Here is a 17,793-nt window from a genome sequence, read left to right as displayed (position 1 = left end):
AACCTTCTCAATAGTAAAATAATGATTTCTGGACACAAGTCTGCGAAAGAAAAAACTTGCCAACAGATGGGCTTCATACAATGTTAATGTAGTTTTGTCACTTGAATATTAGTTTTTTTTTCTGCTTTGCCAGTCTTTAGGTTGTAAGATCTGCTTTTTATTGTGTTTTGTAAAGATTTGCCTTTCTTTATATAATGAGCCATTGTTTGATTTGTCACCCATCAGTTAAATATTATTGTCTTTGTGTGCTTTAAAATTGTGTCACATTTTTGAACTTTAAAGAAATATTTCATGACCGTGCCAGATTTACTTTTTTTCATTATGTTTGTATTTTAATCACTTTATATATGCACTTTGAAGTTGGTTTGTTATATTAATTTTTATTTGCTTATGTGAATTGCTTTTGATTTTTCAGCTTGGAGATGTCATGGTAGACATAGCCAGCAATGTCATGCTAGCTGATGAGAGAGTCCTATGGATGGCTCAAAGAGAAGCAAAAGCATGTACACGTATTGTACAGTGTTTACAGAAGATTGCAAGCTACCGGCTGTCAAGTGGGGCACAGGTTTATTCCACGGTAAGGTCATCTAATTTTATGGCATATTTGTTTGCTGACCTTTGCCTAACATACATTAGCATATGCAGGTGGAATCCCGTTATAATGACACACATTTCATTATAACGGAAATTTCATTACAACGAATATGTAGGAAATACGTATAGTATTGTGACCGGGGCTGCTGGCGATTTGCTAACGGCAGTGGTGCAAGGACAGCTCCGTAGCTGCGCTAGTGTGTCTGGTAAATAGTAAACCAAGGTCAATTAGTTGTCCTCTGCAGGAACTGTTGCACGGTGTTTAAAATGTAACACCGAACTTTGATCTGTTCTTCCTCAAACTCTCCTGATCTGTCTTCTCCAGACCATGTCTGCCACAGTGGTAATTCCAAGCCACTGGTATTCTTCTAATCTTGACAATGGGAGCTAAAGCGGGACGATCACCTGTGCCACGGCTCTTAACAGCGCCTATTTCAAATGGCCTTGAGACTGTTCCTGCCTACTCTATACAGTAATAATGTACCTGTATTTCCTTGAAAACCTGGGCTAATCTTCCTGTCTGTCAATACCTGTATAAAAAAATAACAGTTCTTAAACTGCAAAAAATATTTTATTTGAAAATGAGTCATTAGATGTAACCGTTTCTATTTTTAATAGAAATACAGGTATGAATACGGAATGAAAACGAGATGTTTGATGAAATATTTTGTTAACTAGAAATATAGGTATGAACACAGAATGAAAAATTGTTAGATGAAGGCATGATTCCAAAATGCTTTCGCCACATTGTTTTTCTTCATTCCAGAATCAATTTATCCTTCAGCATAAACTGACACCGTTTCTCACTTTTTTTTTTTTGGTTTTTCTCAAAGAAAACTTTGAGAAGAGCTATGAAACTCGAACAGTACGGTTTCTTCACACGACACTACCCACGTGAACACTTGGCAGAGCACTGACTCAGCATTCGGCTGTGTGTGTGATGTTGTACCTAAACATTCGGAGAGACTGCTCAAGACAAGAAATTTCTCAATAGACTGTCTCTTTCTTTGAGACAACCTGTTTCAGGGTTCCTGAGACTAGGCTAAGAAAGTATTGCTTGCATGGCATTATCATCTTTAGTGGCCATTTTTGGTCAAAAAATGTTTGTTATACTGAGATTTATATCCTCTTCAAACGAAATTTGTTTAACATGGCGTTCAATAAACGTTTGCCTGGGCCCACAAAAAGTGTTCATTATTCTGTAAATTTCGTTACTTCTGCATTCGGTATATCTAAATTTGACCTGTAATATGCACATGGGCTTGCAGTGTCTTTATTGTCAGTGTTTTTTTCTGTCTTATATTTGTACACATTTACAGCATGCTCAGCTTGTCAGTCATAATTAAATTAATAAACAACTTTTGGCACTAAATATTCATTTGAATTACGAACATATTCTATTTGTATTCTAGAAAATAAAGTGCTTTAAAAAATTCTATTTTACCTTCTCCTCTTCATGTAGTATTCTCCAAACATTGCACTGGAGGCATATGTCATCAAAGCCAGCAGTTTCTCAGGAATGACTTGCACAGTGTTCCAGAAACTGACAATAGATCGTACTATTTTGGGAGAATTTGGAAGGAGAGATCCTGATATGAATCTTGACAAGCAACTTAGCTTTAAATGCAATGTAACCAATACACTCTCCAGTATTGCTCTTAAGGTAAGCTTTTAAAATGGATAATCTGTGGATGAAGTGAATATGCATATATGGTGCTCTGTTTTAATATTCAAATGTTACTCCTTTTGTATTTTTTTAATTTTTTAGAATACCATTGTAGAAGCTTCAATTCAGCTGCCTTCTAATCTCTTCTCCCAACAAAGTATTTCTGGACAAAGTGATGATGCTATTTACAAGTTACAGCTCATAGCATTTAGGAATGGGAAGCTTTTTCCAGCAACAGGAAACACATCCTCTTTAGCTGATGATGGCAAAAGAAGAACTGTAGCAACTCCTGTCATATTAACAAAGTTAGGCAAGTTAAAGTAAAACAAGAGAATCTGTTTTTATGTTTTTCTTGTTTGTTTCTTTGTGAATAGTGGGAGTGAGTAAAAGAGAGCCCCTAATCAACTATTGAACTTGAGAAAATATGCAATATAAATATGTAATTTCTTTAAAAATATTTTTGGCTTGTGATGAAAATATTTTTTGAAAATGTAATCAATTATCAGAATTGTGCAAATTTGGCTGCAACTGATGTACAGTAGTTTAACTACAAGAAGTATTACTTTAAAAAAAAAAAGGGTAAACCGTGCTGTTTTTATATATTGAAATTAATGTGTCTTAATACTTATTTTTAAAAATATTCACAAAATTTTCTAAGTTCATTTTATTTATTGCATTTTTATTTCTGTATTTTTTAATTAAAAGTGTCTAAAAATGTTATTGTGAATGAGGCTAGGAATAACAGCCAAATTACTCTTTTACTGTATACCATATAATACTCTGGGGTAATCACATTATTAAATAAATTGAATAATGTAGAACAATAAAATATAAATGTTAACAAATTAAAAGATTATCAACAAATGCAAACTCTTCATTGACAAAATTATATATAAAAAAAGACAAATGGGCATGATGTGCTTTTATAATAAAACACAAATACAGTTTACACAGTTTGAAATTGAATATCATCATCTTTCACTGCAGGACCTACGTTCTACAATGGCTTTTGTCTGTCCCTATGTCATTTCACTATTTTTTTATATTAGAAAGCTGGAGCAAATACGTTTGTTTTATTAGAGACTCCTGTCAGTCATGGAGAATGGAGAATCCACTGCATCCACTGAACAGTACAGTATCATCTCCAGACAGAGGAGCAGTTTCAGCGACAGACTGCTTTCACTGTCCTGTTCCACTGACAGACTGAGGAGATCGTTCCTCCCCCACACTATGTGGCTTTACAATGCCACCCGAGGGGATAAATGTTAACATTATACAAAGTTATTGTCTGTTTTACCTGCATTTTTATCACTCTTTAATATTGTTTTTATTTTTTTTTTATCAGTATGCTGCTGCTGGAGTATGTGATTTTCCCCTTCAGATTAATAAAGTATCTGTCTGTCTTTCTAATTTGAATTTCCAGAGGCCAATGGGTGGCTAAAGTACTTAAAGTGTTGTACTATATAAAAGATCAAATATAGTGTCTTTATTCATCTGAAATTAAAGATAAACACTTAAGCTGTGCTGAATGCTTTAATCGCTGATTAATGATTACCCTTCTGTTGTTCCCCATGCCATGTATTACCCAGAGCACTGGTGTAGTTCCGTATTATCTTTGTTTGTTTTGGCATGTGGGCTTTGTGACTTGTGGTAGAAATCCACGTTTTTTTAGACTTGCAGATAAGGGTTTTCTTGTTAACTTTTTGTTGTCAGTCTAGTTTTTTAACTAGTAACTCAAATGCTGTTGAACTTAACTTGTACTCATCTTTATGTACTCTCTTCCACTTTTCCTTTCAGATGGTTTTATTGTGAAGGACCTGCGCAGTCCCATCAATGTGACCTTGCGACGTATAGCACATGGAGTAGATGCTGTGGCAGCAATGTGGAATTTTAGCCTTCTTGGAGGACAAGGAGGATGGGCATCTGAAGGCTGCATTATCCTCTATTCTGATGATAACATCACCACAATTCAGTGCAATTCGCTGAGCAACTATGCAGTGCTGATGGCAAGTACAGTTTGAAATTTTAGATTAAAGATTTTTTTTTTTTTTTAATCCCAGCTGAAGTGTTCATTTTTTGCAACAGATCTGAACTGTTATTTGGGTTTGGTAATCGATTTGAATTTCATTTTCCAAAGGATCAAATTTGCTATTTTCTTGGTAGCCCAAGATATACAGTACAGTGGTACCTTGGTATACGTCCGCTTTGGAATAAGTCCAACTTGGTATACGTCCTGTTTGGATGTGAAAAATTTTGCTTGGTATACGACCTTTGTTTGAAATACGACTCATGTGCTAGAACACCGCGCGCTACCCTTGTTTACCTCTCTCAACACAAAGCCACGACTGCCCACGAGTGTCAGTACATCAGTTGCTAGCATTCAGTGAACAACCTGCGTGCTACCCTTGTTTACCTCTCTCGAGACAAAGCCACGACTGCCCACGAGCGTCATTACGCCAGTTGCTAGCATTAATGCAGTGAACAACCCGCGCACTACCCTTGTTTACCGCTCTCGAGAAAAAGCCACGACTGCCCATGAGCATCAGTACTTGTTATAATTCTCTGTGAATTTTCATGTGATTTCGTTTTTTTTGCGTAAATTTGAATTGATTGTTGAAAAGTATGAAGGTGGCATGTGTATCCGGGACTTTGCTGCTGCATACCATATGCCGAGAACGACGGTATCTACGATTGTGAAAAACAAAGACGTTATTAAAAAGTAAAGTGAGGTTAAATTTTCATATATTTCATCTAATTGCGTTTGCATTTACTGTATGTATTAAGTAGTGTTTAAATTATTTTATACAACCCCATCAATGTATAATATGCCAATAACAATAGGATTTTTTTTCCCATGGGAACGGATTAATCATTTTCCCTTTATTTCTTACTAGCAAAATACCCGCGCTTCGCAGCAGAGAAGTAGTGTGTTAAAGAAGTTATGAAAAAGAAAACGAAACATCTTAAAAATAACATAACATGATTGTCAATGTAATTGTTTTGTAACTGTTATGAGTGTTGCTGTCATCAAGGATTTGATTATCATTATTTGTTTCAATCATGTTCGTATTTGGAGGATGTGTTGTGTTCAAGTTAAATTCCGTGTTTGTGTAGTCTATCCCTGACCATCTCATCTTCGTTGTCAACCTTTGTAAAAATAACAGGTTTCATTCATCGAAGTGATCACTACCCAAATCGGTACTCGTGAATCTAAGATGTTCAACAGGCATTCCTAGTATTAAGTTGTGGATTTGCCTGCAAATATTTAGCGGCAGCGTGTCTATGAACGTAAAAAAGTTTTTCACACACTTTTACTGAGTTTGTGCCAAACACTATTCTATCCCTGACCATCTCATCTTCGTTTGCATAAGCACAGTCCTTCACCAGCAATTTTAACTCAGTTACAAAGTGATCAAAAGTCTCTTTTATACCCTGCTTCTTCTCATTAAACTTGTATCTTGCGAATATCGTATTCGTCGTAGGCATGACAAATGCCAGCGGCAGCGTGTCTATGAACTTAATTTAAAGTTCACTTCAGGTTTACACCGTGCTTCGTTTCCACAGTAGCTGCACTTATGAATATGCTTGTATGCGTCACTCGCTTCATATTCTTTTGCTGCCTTCTCAATTGTGTAATGCGTTTTTTGTTCAGCGCTCTTTGGAGCTCTTGCTTGTTCTCTGCGTGCTGCGTTCACAGTCAGTTCACGTGAGCTACTTGGAGTACATGCATCGAAAGTTCTCAGCTGTGCTTGTGCTATCTCGTGCGATCTTGCAATGTCCACGGCTTTATTTAATGTTGGCTAAGACCCAGCACTTAAAAGTTTCTCTCATACTTGTTTGTGCCAAACACTAGTCTATCCCTGACCATCTCATCTTCGTTTGCATAAGCACAGTCCTTCACCCGCAAATATCTAGCAGCAGCGTATCTATTGGATTGCTGCTGACGGATGGCCTTATATGGGCAGGCACTCAATTACGTGGGAGGCGTGACGATGAGGGACGCAACTCTGCCTCACACGCCGAGGCTATGGCCGTATATATGTACACAAGTAGGTTCCAGTTATGACCGTTACGCGTAGAATTTCGAAATTAAACCTGCCTAACTTTTCTAAGTAAGCTGTAAAGAATGAGCCTGCCAAATTTCAGCCTTCTACCTACATGGGAAGTTGGAGAATTAGTGATGAGTCAGTGAGTCAGTCAGTGGGGGCTTTGCCTTTTATTAGTATAGATGGGAAAAATGTGTTTGGTATATGCCCTGTTTGGTAAAAGTCAAAGGATCTGGAACAGATTAAGGACGTATACCGAGGTACCACTGTATTTTGATATATAGGCACACATTTATAAGAAACAATAATGCTTCATGAAATAGAAATTGAGTTTTACCAAAGGTTTGCATATCTTCATTAGTCATTTGTTATCATTCATTTCTTAACATTAGTATTCCGGCTTGGTTAGACACACAGATCTTGATCTTTATAACTTCCTTAAAGATCTGCAGTTACCACAAGGTATTTCTCTTAATTTAATAGTTTTTACTTGAAAGCAGATCTGTTTATTTGGGGTGGTCACCAGAAGCATCAAAGCCTCAGTAACTATCTGGTAACACGTTGAAAATTATGCTTTCATTTGTAATTCTTAGAAGTTTTCCCGGAAATTTGCATAATAAAGTACTTAATTTGTACCATAGTATTTTTACATACTTATGAAAAAGAAATAAAACCCTTCTCAATCTAGTAAACTAGGCCATAGTGGTCATTCAGAGCAAGTTTAATACAGACTAGCGAACAAATGGACCAGAACTTGTGCTACTTTATATGAAAATTCTTGAGAAGAAAATAAATGAATCTATATTTAGCATAAATAATTGCAGAAAAGTATTAAGAAATGAAAGTGGAAACATCTTAGTTTTGGGAGATCTTACATCTACCACCATCACAAACTGAAAGGTCCTGCCTCAGGCTACAGTACTTGACTGGTCAAGTTTGCCTGCTGACAATGTCTGTGATGCACAAATGTGACAGAAAAAGAATTACCATTTTGGAATGAATCTTATTTAAAATGTAATTCTTACACCTATAACAATTTAAGCATGATAGTTTTATCTATTGATTAAAGAAATAAAACTCCTATTGTTGCCCCAAAGTAATGGTGTCTGTCTGAACAAATGATTTCCTTCTCCTCCTCTACTTTTTTGTTATTTTTAACACAATATAATTATGCCAAAATTAGCCAAACTAATGACAGAAACCAAGCTGACTTGTTTCATAAGATGCCACCCTTCATAAATGGAATGGTTCCAGAAATCATCTTATATGTTTATTAATCCATTTCCTAAGTATATCCAGCAAAAACATTTTTAAGGCTGTAGCTAACCCACAGTTAAACATTGCTGTCACACCCACACACTAATACCAGGGAGAGAAATATTATTAAATGTTAGGTCATCAAAAAAGAAGCATCCTTCATTAAGTGGGTACTGTGACAAGAAACACTAATTCTTTTGATTGGTTAGGAAAAATTATTTTCTAAATGGCAGAGGCAATCTCTAGATCTGTGGCCCCCAACTCCAGTTCTGGAGGGCCCCCATGGCTGCAGTTTTTTTAATTTTAACCCTTTTTTAATTAGTGACCTGTTTTTGCTGCTAATTAACTTCTTTTGAATTCATTTTAAATCACTTGCTGTTGAAAACTCAAACCCCGTAATTGTTTGTTTTTTCTTATTTAGCAGCCAAGCAATGAGGTACAAAATGAGCCAAAACATGATCAGCAAACTGTGTCCATCATACAAAATCCAAAAATAAAGAAAGATGAAAGTTTTAAGAATGCTGATCTACTCAGGTCCCCAAAACATTTTAACAGTGTTCTTAGAAAGAAGAAAATCAATAATTTCAGATATGTAATAAGAGGAGCAACAAGCCATGGAATTAAAAAACAGGTTTAATTAATGGCATGATTCGGTGCCTGATTAAGCAACTGGTTGGAGTGAAATTAGTTGGAGTTTGAGGCCCAGACTTAGTTGGTCATCTGCTGGTTCACTCACTTCACATTTCATTTCTGTTTGGGTGCCATTTAAGGAAAGAAATGAAGCAATTCAGGGGAATAAATCTAAGTGAATTAAAATTTATTCAAAAGAAATTAATTAGCAGCAAGAACAGTGCTGTAATTAAGAAAAGGGTTAGAAAGAAAGCCTGCAGCCACTGGTGCCCTCCAAGACCAGAATTGGGGACCCCTTCTCTAGATTCTCATGTCGGTTGTATTGATTTTATATTGAAAAGGTAGATCGGCTACATTCATGATGTTGTAATTTGGTATTCTTTTTAATTAAAAAATAAGATGAGTAAAAGTACATCATATTACAATTTGTAACTTATTTTTTCATTAAAGGTTTGAACAAGTTTAATAATATAGCCTGTTATTTCAGACCAGCTGAATCTAATGGGAGAAAAAAACATGGAAACCAGGACCATTCATTCAAACACCAAAGCTCACTTCCACAGGGAAAATTTACAATTACTGATTAACATAATGCACATGTTTTAGGAACATAGGAGAAAAAGTGGAACGCCCGCAATATTTAAGAATTTGTAGAGTTTTTTAAGAATGTGCAGACTCTACACAGACAACAACTTATCTATGGGAGTATAAACTCTGTAAGGCATAACACAGTAACTTTTATCTTAAACAGAACTCTTCCCTATTAGCATTTTTATCAAGCCACACACTGAAAAATTAATACATCACTTTATGCACTGCTTGAAAGAAACAAGAATTATACTGGCAAAATACAGAACAAAACAAATGCTAAGGAAATCTTACATCTTACAAATTTCATCAGTGCGAAATTATCAAAGCAGATTAAATTGGCACATACATTTTCCTGAGGGTACAAAAGAGGCATTTAGATAAAACCAAGCATTTCAGCGCAATGTAGTACATTTTTTCTTTGTCAAGTAATTTTCTAAGGATTGGTGAATTTTAAAGCTCCCCACAGTGCTATATTAAAACTTAATAACTTGTTTCATGTGTATGTAGCTTATTTTGAAAAGAAATACTCAGTGTCTATGTGAATTTTACCTATAAGCTGCTTACACTACTACCTCAAATTCTTGTTGGAGAATTGACAGTGATATTTATCTTATTTGCTCACTTTCTGTTTTCTAAACATTTTTGTCTTTTTGCCTCTTAATTTAGTTTTCCTAATATAAAAATGTTCAAATCCTTTCCTGTTTGTTAATAAAAGTGGGTTGTAAGGCTTAAGTGTAGAATGTGTTGACTTGCTATGCTATGCCAGGTCCACAAACTGTATTATGTCATCCCATTGACATATTAGCATTTTTATCTACCTTTTAAGATTTTAAACCCTGGTTTCATCCATTGAGCTATCTATCAGAGCTAGCATTCAGCTCAGCAAGGTGCTCAAAGTGACCATTGAGGTAGTGCATTTTGGAAGTGTGCAGTTCTTACCCTTTGATGTCATCTGACAGTAATTAACCTATTTCCATCTTACTATAGTCTATATGTAGAAGGAACATTGCCTATCTAATGTAAATCTGGATAAAGTCCTCTAATCCTATTTTGTAAAACCGACCTGCTAGTTCTTCCTAGGGTTCAGTAATTCTGATGTTCAGCTTCTGAATTAGCTGTTATGTTTGCAGTTGTTTTCTCCCACAAAGAGATTTTCTTTCTTGCTTTAATGGGTTGAAAGCAGTCTAAATCAGGTAACTGTTTTACTAAAGTTGCCTGTGTATTCACTTGTGTCAGTATTATATCCCTTTCTTGTTGCCTCAAGCTCCTTAGATTCTCCCAGTGGTTGCTCACTGTGCAGGAATTAACTTTGTAGTAATGCTAAGGTACCAAGTACTCCTTTGATAATGATTTACTCTACTGTACACTTTTGCCTTCACTCCTGAATTCTCTTATGAGCTTAAAAAAAAGATGAATTCACTTACAGTGTCAGTGGCTACAACAACCAGCATTGCCTCCCACTCCCACTTTTTGGGATGTTTTTCTTCTTTTTTTTTTTTTATAAAAACACTGGCTGCCACAAGCTACTGTGAAAACTCAAATGTCTGCAGTCACGGGCATCTCCCATTACCGAGACAAGCAGATTACTGTTTGTTCAGCAAAATGCAAATTAATGGAATGTTATTCCTTATTATCCAATAAATAATTCCAATACATTAATTCAGTAAGTAGTTAAATTGTTTCTTAAAATTTGCGTCACAATAAAACAGTCCTTTTTAGTATTTAAAGAAAAGTTAATGTGCCAATCAAAAAAATGCTCTACAAATTATCCCAATCCATGGATCTCCTACCTGGTTAAAAACAATACAAAAACTCTTCTTACAAGTATCTGAAATAAAACCAAAGGTGCCGTCCTGCATTTCCCAAGATTTGTTCCCTGCCTCCCTTTAGGCATCATCAGAGGCGTAATCCCAACATAATCCTCGCACCTGTCTTTCCAGCACTCTCTATTTCCATTTGAGTTTGCTTCTCTCCTCTGTTCCCTGTCAAACTATTTCAGTCACTCAAGGGATAAATCACACACTCACCTTTCCTTCCTGCTCTCTCTGTTGGTCAGCAGTACAGAAATGTAGGGTTACATATCATTCAAATCCTTCAACTCTATTGATATAAAACTGCTGCACTGCTCATGAAAGACTATTCACCTTTGCTGCAGTTCTACTTAAATACAACTGCTACCTTTGTGTACCCTAAAGAGAAATGACACCAATTACACCCACCTGCCCACGATTATCGCCCTTTTTCCCCATGCCATCTTTGTAAATGGTGCATCCACTTTGGTATGCAAATGCCCTTATCAGCTATTAGTCACTCACAGTCTTGCAAGAGACCCATGCTGTACCATCAGCCAGCAGTTAATTTCAATCAGTAACCACCATTCCATTCTCTTCTTTTCATCAGCAATCACCTTTCTATCATCCCTCCTTTCAGTTCTGAAAAGTCAGTGCATGCTCCGGCACACATATCCATGATATCTGCAACACTTTGCCTGCAGTACTGCTTGCCTGATGTCTACAAGCTTCACCACAACTGACTATAAAAAACAGGTCCTGTTGCATGCCCTTCCACAGCCACTCTCTTACATTTTTAAGTCAACACTACAAAACATTAATTTGTACCATTCATATTCAAATGATATCCAACTCTATATCATAATCAGATATATGCAGGCTTGGTGCTTACAGTACCATCTTGCAGATACCATTATATGGATTTCAACTAACTTAATGCATTTAAACATTGCCTGAAAGGAACTATTTCATTTGATTTTTTCATCTCTAAACACCTTTTCCCATCTTCCATTTTTAAAAGCCATGCAGACATGCTTGACAGTAGTCTCAGTTTTGAAACTATACTGCATTAAGAAATGTCTACCAACTATGGTACCTTTGTATTCTACTACGGCAGAAATATTTTCTGACTAGATTATTTTATTTCACTTTACAGTCAAAATAACACATTATAACAACTTTAAAATTGACTACTAGCATCCTTACATGGATCAGACATAATGAATATATCAGTCCTTAACTTACTCGACTACACTAATGTGTAAACTCTACTACTTAGTCATTGTTTGTCTCATATTAAACTAATAGCCTTACCATGATCCAAAAACGTTTAAAGCAACACACAATATACACTTATTTTCCTTTGTTAATTTTACTTTCTGGAACTTGCTTCTCATTTTGAAGTTGCATCAGTTTCATTCAAGTTTCTCCTAGAAAAGTCACCTGCGTTCTCTTGCATATTAATTGACTGCACCCGTAACTGTTTTTGGTAATTTGAATACCCACTCTACTGATCTAAATTCTATTGTATTGTCAACTCATATTCCACTACCATGCACTATAATTGTATGTAAATTTGCATGTTATTTTCAGCTATGTTTGTAATTTTATCATTAAATGATTATATATTACATATTGTTAATTTTACTTGTAATTCTCTTTGAATTACAAAGTACATTGTTATGATGTGTTTTTTGAAGATACAGAGAACTTAAGTACAGTCTAGCAAATGCAAAATCAAAACTCACACAATAATAAATTTCATGCAATGCTGAGTATGACAGATTTGGAGTAATGTATCCCTTTGCCAAATTATTTTTATATTACAGTTGCCATTTCTTGTTTTAGGATTTAACTGGAGCAGAGTATTTCACCCAATCTGCTGATCTTCTGCACCCAGTAATTTATGCCAGTGCTGTTGTTCTACTCCTGTGCCTCCTGCTGATCATCATCAGCTACGTTTGTCATTACAGGTGAGGTGAATAAATCTGTGTGTGTGTGTGTGTGTTGTAATTTTGTTGTCACATTGTATTTATTTTGTTTTATTTTTTACAGTTTGATACGGATAAGCCGAAAGAGCTGGCACATGCTGGTTAATCTCTGCTTTCATATTTTCCTGACGTGTGCAGTATTTATTGGGGGAATCAGTCAGATAAAGAATGCAAGCTTCTGTCAAGCGGTGAGTTGTCAATTTAACTTAAGTTCAGTATGGTATCTTTCACTTGTCCACTACTTAAATGTGTGCGTGTGTGTGTGTGTGTGTAGATATATAGCAAAAAATATACAGGTCAAATCTTGTTGCTAGAAACTTAAAAGTAATTGTCTAGATGTTTAAGACTCTTTTTCAATTTTATTTTAGTATTGTGAAAAGATTAGTTTTCCATCTGGTTAGGTTAGGATGAAAGAATCACTTTTACTAATGATTTATGGAAATGTTTCATATATTGTTTAAAAATTCTGCTTGTCATCACTCAATGATGTTTTAAATTCAAACTGTATGGTGTGTGCATGCAAGATACTGATTGAAATACAGGTATGTATAGAGAAATAATGTAGATATTAATAGAAAGACTACGACCAACACCCTCCAACCTAACTCATTTAATATATATTGCCTTTGATTCCTGTATGTCTAATCATTTTCTGATGATGTCACCTGATAGGAATAAAAAAAATATTTTAAGATACATGGTTCATTTTCTCCCTTTGTGGATTACTAGCTACAGATATGCAAACTGTGTCAGAGACCTTTGCTTTCATGTGTATGTGTGTATATATATTTTTCCCCCAAGGAGAAATATAGCTTCTTTTTTTTAACTAAAGATTACTATTAATAATGTTAATAATAAGGTTATGCATATTTTATTTTGAGATTTTACCCTCACTACATCTGCACACATTTTTTTAAATTAGCTGTAATTTGCTTACAGTTTCACTGTGTTTTCATGGTACCAAACTTTTCACTTCTGATTTTTTTTAGTTCCTTTCTTTTATTATTTAACATATTTATTTATGCAACATTCTGTAAGCCACTTAACATGTTAAAACTATTCTTGTTTCACTAAAATTAGACTTTCATTATTTTAATTTGGTTTGAATTACTAACATTAGATTTGTCTAAGGGCTGAATTTATGTGTTTCTTTGTATTAATGGTATTTTTAAGAATTTCTTAGTAAAAATTGTTCATTTAATGTTTTGTACCTAAAAGAGAATGTTACTATTATTATTATTATTTTAATGTGCTTTAAGAGTTGCTACAGTGTTTCTTTTTTAGTTTGGATGACTCAGATATGTTTGGTGGCTGGAACAAAGTGTTTTATATACACATCTTTAGCAGCTATTACCTGAATTGTTTCACTGCAAATCCCTTGTGTGCTTCATTTTCATGAATAGACCAAAAACAAGCAGCAAAAAGCAGTGAACCATTGGGCTTAAAGGAATGCAAAGAAGCTATTACTAGTCTTCATTTGTTTTAAAACTAAAGTCAAACCAGCATTATAGAAACAACTGTAGACATGTTTCTGTCACGGTATCTAAATATATACTCATGGCAAGTATTTGTGAAATGGGAAATATGTTGCTGTATCTTTAGTTTTGCACAACACTATAAAATATAGTACAGGTATATGTATTAATCTTTTAAAATGAGCAGACATCCTGATAGCTCTGTTCAGTATGCAACTTTATAACGAAAGCATAAAGTTAAACACTTTGCTGATGGTTTTGTATATCAAAATCATTAGTGGCTTCTGTGACAGATAGGGGGCGCTGTCGCTCCCTTGAACCCTCCGATCAAACGTCAGACACCATGTGAAAGTCCAAATATTGAATTTATTTATACACAACACTGCACAAAGCACCCTCTTCTCCACAATATTCATAAACTATAATCACAATAACAATAATACACTCCACCACTCCCAGACGCGTTGCCACCCTTACATCCAGCTCAGCGCGCCGTCTGGGAGCTCCCACAATCCTTTTATAGTTCCTGACCCGGAAGTTCATGGTTCCTTATCACTTCCAGGTCAGATAAAAAGTCCTTTTCTTTATCCCGGAAGTACGTCACTTCTGCTGTCACTTTGCCTATGACGCACTTCCGGGTTATAGGGCATATATGACTCTCTGGGCCTCCCGTCAGCGTCCTCTGTTGGCCCCTGGAGTATCCAGCAGGTTTGTAGGGGAAAACTTCATAGTCCATGATTCCCTGCTGGTATCCGGGGCACCTCCATCCTGCAGGGAGAGCTCCATCTTGCAGCCTGGAGGTATTGGCCGTGATGACAAGCCAGCCATAGACCACACTGCTTAGTCCCAGAAAGATACTGAGCTAATTGGGCTGCTATAACACAGATTTTTTTATCCAAGTTCACAGTGTTTATACTGTAGGTAGAGTCAAGCTAAAGTTAGAAAATGGGATTTATCAGAAAATAGAATGAACCGTAAAAAAACTGGTAATGTCGTTTCTTAATGTAGTCTCCACCCTTTTTAGTGCACTTGTGCCACCTGCCTAAAAGTGTATTCCAGCAGAATAAAAGTTTTTGTCTTGTCCTCGCAACAACTCATGCGCTGCTTTCTTCACGTCATCATCTGTCTTGAATTGACAACTCCCAAATGTTTTTTTTATCAGTCCAAAAAGGTGGAAATCACACGGTGCCAAATCTAGCAAATAAGGATGTTGTGGCAATCCCTCAAATTTCTCCAGACATGCTTTGGTGTTCCTAGCAGACTGTGGGTAGGCATTGTCTTGTAGCAAAAGGACTCCTTGAGACAGCAGTCCTCGCCACTTGGATCGAATAGTAGGCTTCACATTGGTCTCCAGCAAGTTATAGTAACTTGCACTAGTGACTGTAGTGTTTAACAATAATTCAGGTGCACAAGTGGTTGCGAGGACACGATAAAACCTTTTATTCTGCTGGTGGCACAAGTGCATTGAAAAGGTGGTGGAGGTTACATTGAGAAATGACATTATCAGATTTGTTAAGTTTTGTTCTATTTTCTAACTTTAGCTTGACTCCCCCTTGTGTGTTTGTATATACAGTATGTATATATGTGTGTGTGTGTGTAATATATATCTATCCTCTTTAATAAAACCCCTGTGTGCGTCCTGGTGTTCGTGTGTGTGTCTTCTGGTGAAGTGCGCATGCGTGGGCCGCACCGCACATCGCACCGTGCCCCACCCATGCACTCGGCACCGTGGGCACAAACACACTGAAAGCTGGGCACACAGTGACTGGCCTAGCCGCTGCCGCATGATAAGCAAATAAAGCACACACACTGGAAGCTGGGCACACGGTAAATGGCCTAGCCACGGCCGTGCATGATAAGAAATAAAGGACACCATTGCTGGGGAGAGTGCTGATTGGGTAGTCACGGCCGCGCACATGAAATCCATTGCTGGGGAGACGCCACACATAAAATAATCAGCTGCACGCCCCCACAGATTAAAATACTTCCTGGAGGACTGCACAGTACTTGCTGGGGAGACGCCACAGGCACGATTATAAGCAGCACGCCACACATTACATTAGTTGCTGGGGACACTCTGCTGATTGCCCACTGTTGTGACAGAAAATTAAAAGTCCTATTACGGACAACAAGGCCAGTATTACTGTCAGGGAAAATTACAGGCATTTTACAGAAATACAAACCAGTATTACTGCGAGAGAAAATTAATGACACACAATACAGTGATGCATATTACAGCCACATACAAGCCAGTATTACTGTAGGAGAAAATATTACAGACGTATCTACTAACAACATGCCACCCAAAAAAAAGGACACGTCAAGTAGGACAAAAGACACAGACAATCAAATCTTATATAAGCAACATCTCCTGGAAGAACGGTCAGCTCAACAAGTAAACATCAACACAAGAAAGGCTGAAAGAAAAAGAAAAATGCGAGCAAATAGATCGATTGAAGAAAAAGAAAATGACCGTCAGAAAAATGCTAAAAGAGAAAGTCTCAGAAGAGCAAACCTTAGAAAAAGTTGGCATTTACTTGCCAGAACCAGTATTTAGCCACAGTCAGTTATATGTTGCATTATCAAGAGTAAGAAGTTTTCCAGATGTTGTCAAGGTTGTAGAGATTCCTGAACAAGGCAAACTGTTGCCAAACTCAGACAGAATATTTACAAGAAATGTTGTCTATAATGAAATTGTATAGAAACATTTCATGAGGTAAAAAAATAGAAAATTTTACTTAAATATCTTCTTCAGATATTGTGTCTTACAGATTGTTACAAAGTTTTACACTAAGGCAATATTAATTATACTTACTGTATTGTCATATACGTTTCTATTTTATTTTTATTATTATTTTACTTTAGGCTTCTTGCAAAAATATTTTTGACAAAAAAAAATTAAGACAAGAAACAGAATGAGGTCAACGTCCCTTGCCATTTAATATAGACTATTCCTACTAATGTTCATGCACTACTGTTCTAGCGCCCGTTATTGTAACAGGCTTAACATCTAGTGTGTGTGTGTATATGTATGTGTGTGTATATGTATGTGTATATATATATATATATATATAAAGTAGAAGATATATATATGCAAAGCTAATTAAAGAATAATTCACAGTAATCAATTAATTTTTTTTCCCCCCGTACTCTACTAAATTTAGCTGAATTGCCTGTACTTTTCAGAATTTTTAGATAAGGAGTGATCAAAACATTTTCATATCACCCTTTCTCCTTATTTATTACCAATGTGTAAATACTGAAGAGTAAATAGCACAGAAATATGCATTTAATATATTTCACTTTTCATAATACAATTGACATGATATTCACACAGCACACTGATGATTAAATATATTAAAAGCATAAATGTGTAGAATACTGTCGTGCTTCTATTAATAAAATAATAAGCTGCCTTCTGTTAGATACTGATAAATACATGCCTCTTCAGGGAAGAAGTTTTAATGAAAGTGCATAGTGAGATTTTCGTGTAGCAAATTAAAGTATTAACGATGACACTTTTATCTTATGATTGTCATGTATAAAATATTATTAGCAGCTTTTGTACAGTGTTACATTACCCAGTAAAAATGAATCTGCAGTGGAGGGTAGAAACTATTTTTCATTAGTTTATGATTTGTGGAAAATATAATCTTTGCATTTGGAGTTAGTACTGCTTGCTCACTTATATTAAGCTGCCTTTGGTATATTTGCACTGAAGATTATTTCCCAGAAAAAAAAATCATCTTCTCG

General features: G+C 35.8%; 1 protein-coding gene across 1 annotated transcript in view; it reads left to right on the top strand.

Moving 5' to 3' along the window:
• The window catches only part of adgra3 (adhesion G protein-coupled receptor A3), a 109,804-nt gene that overhangs the window by 72,803 nt on the left and 19,208 nt on the right, over window positions 1-17,793 (top strand). Inside the window, exons 12-17 of the mRNA XM_039751580.1 lie at window positions 416-577; window positions 2,057-2,257; window positions 2,363-2,570; window positions 4,058-4,266; window positions 12,423-12,547; window positions 12,630-12,753. Of these exons, the coding sequence (XP_039607514.1) occupies window positions 416-577; window positions 2,057-2,257; window positions 2,363-2,570; window positions 4,058-4,266; window positions 12,423-12,547; window positions 12,630-12,753 (1,029 nt within the window). The remainder of the gene's footprint in view (window positions 1-415; window positions 578-2,056; window positions 2,258-2,362; window positions 2,571-4,057; window positions 4,267-12,422; window positions 12,548-12,629; window positions 12,754-17,793) is intronic.

The sequence above is a fragment of the Polypterus senegalus genome, chromosome 4, assembly GCF_016835505.1.
Source record: "Polypterus senegalus isolate Bchr_013 chromosome 4, ASM1683550v1, whole genome shotgun sequence".
Classification (NCBI taxonomy): Eukaryota; Metazoa; Chordata; class Cladistia; order Polypteriformes; family Polypteridae; genus Polypterus; species Polypterus senegalus.
This window is presented reverse-complemented; position numbering and strand designations above follow the sequence as displayed.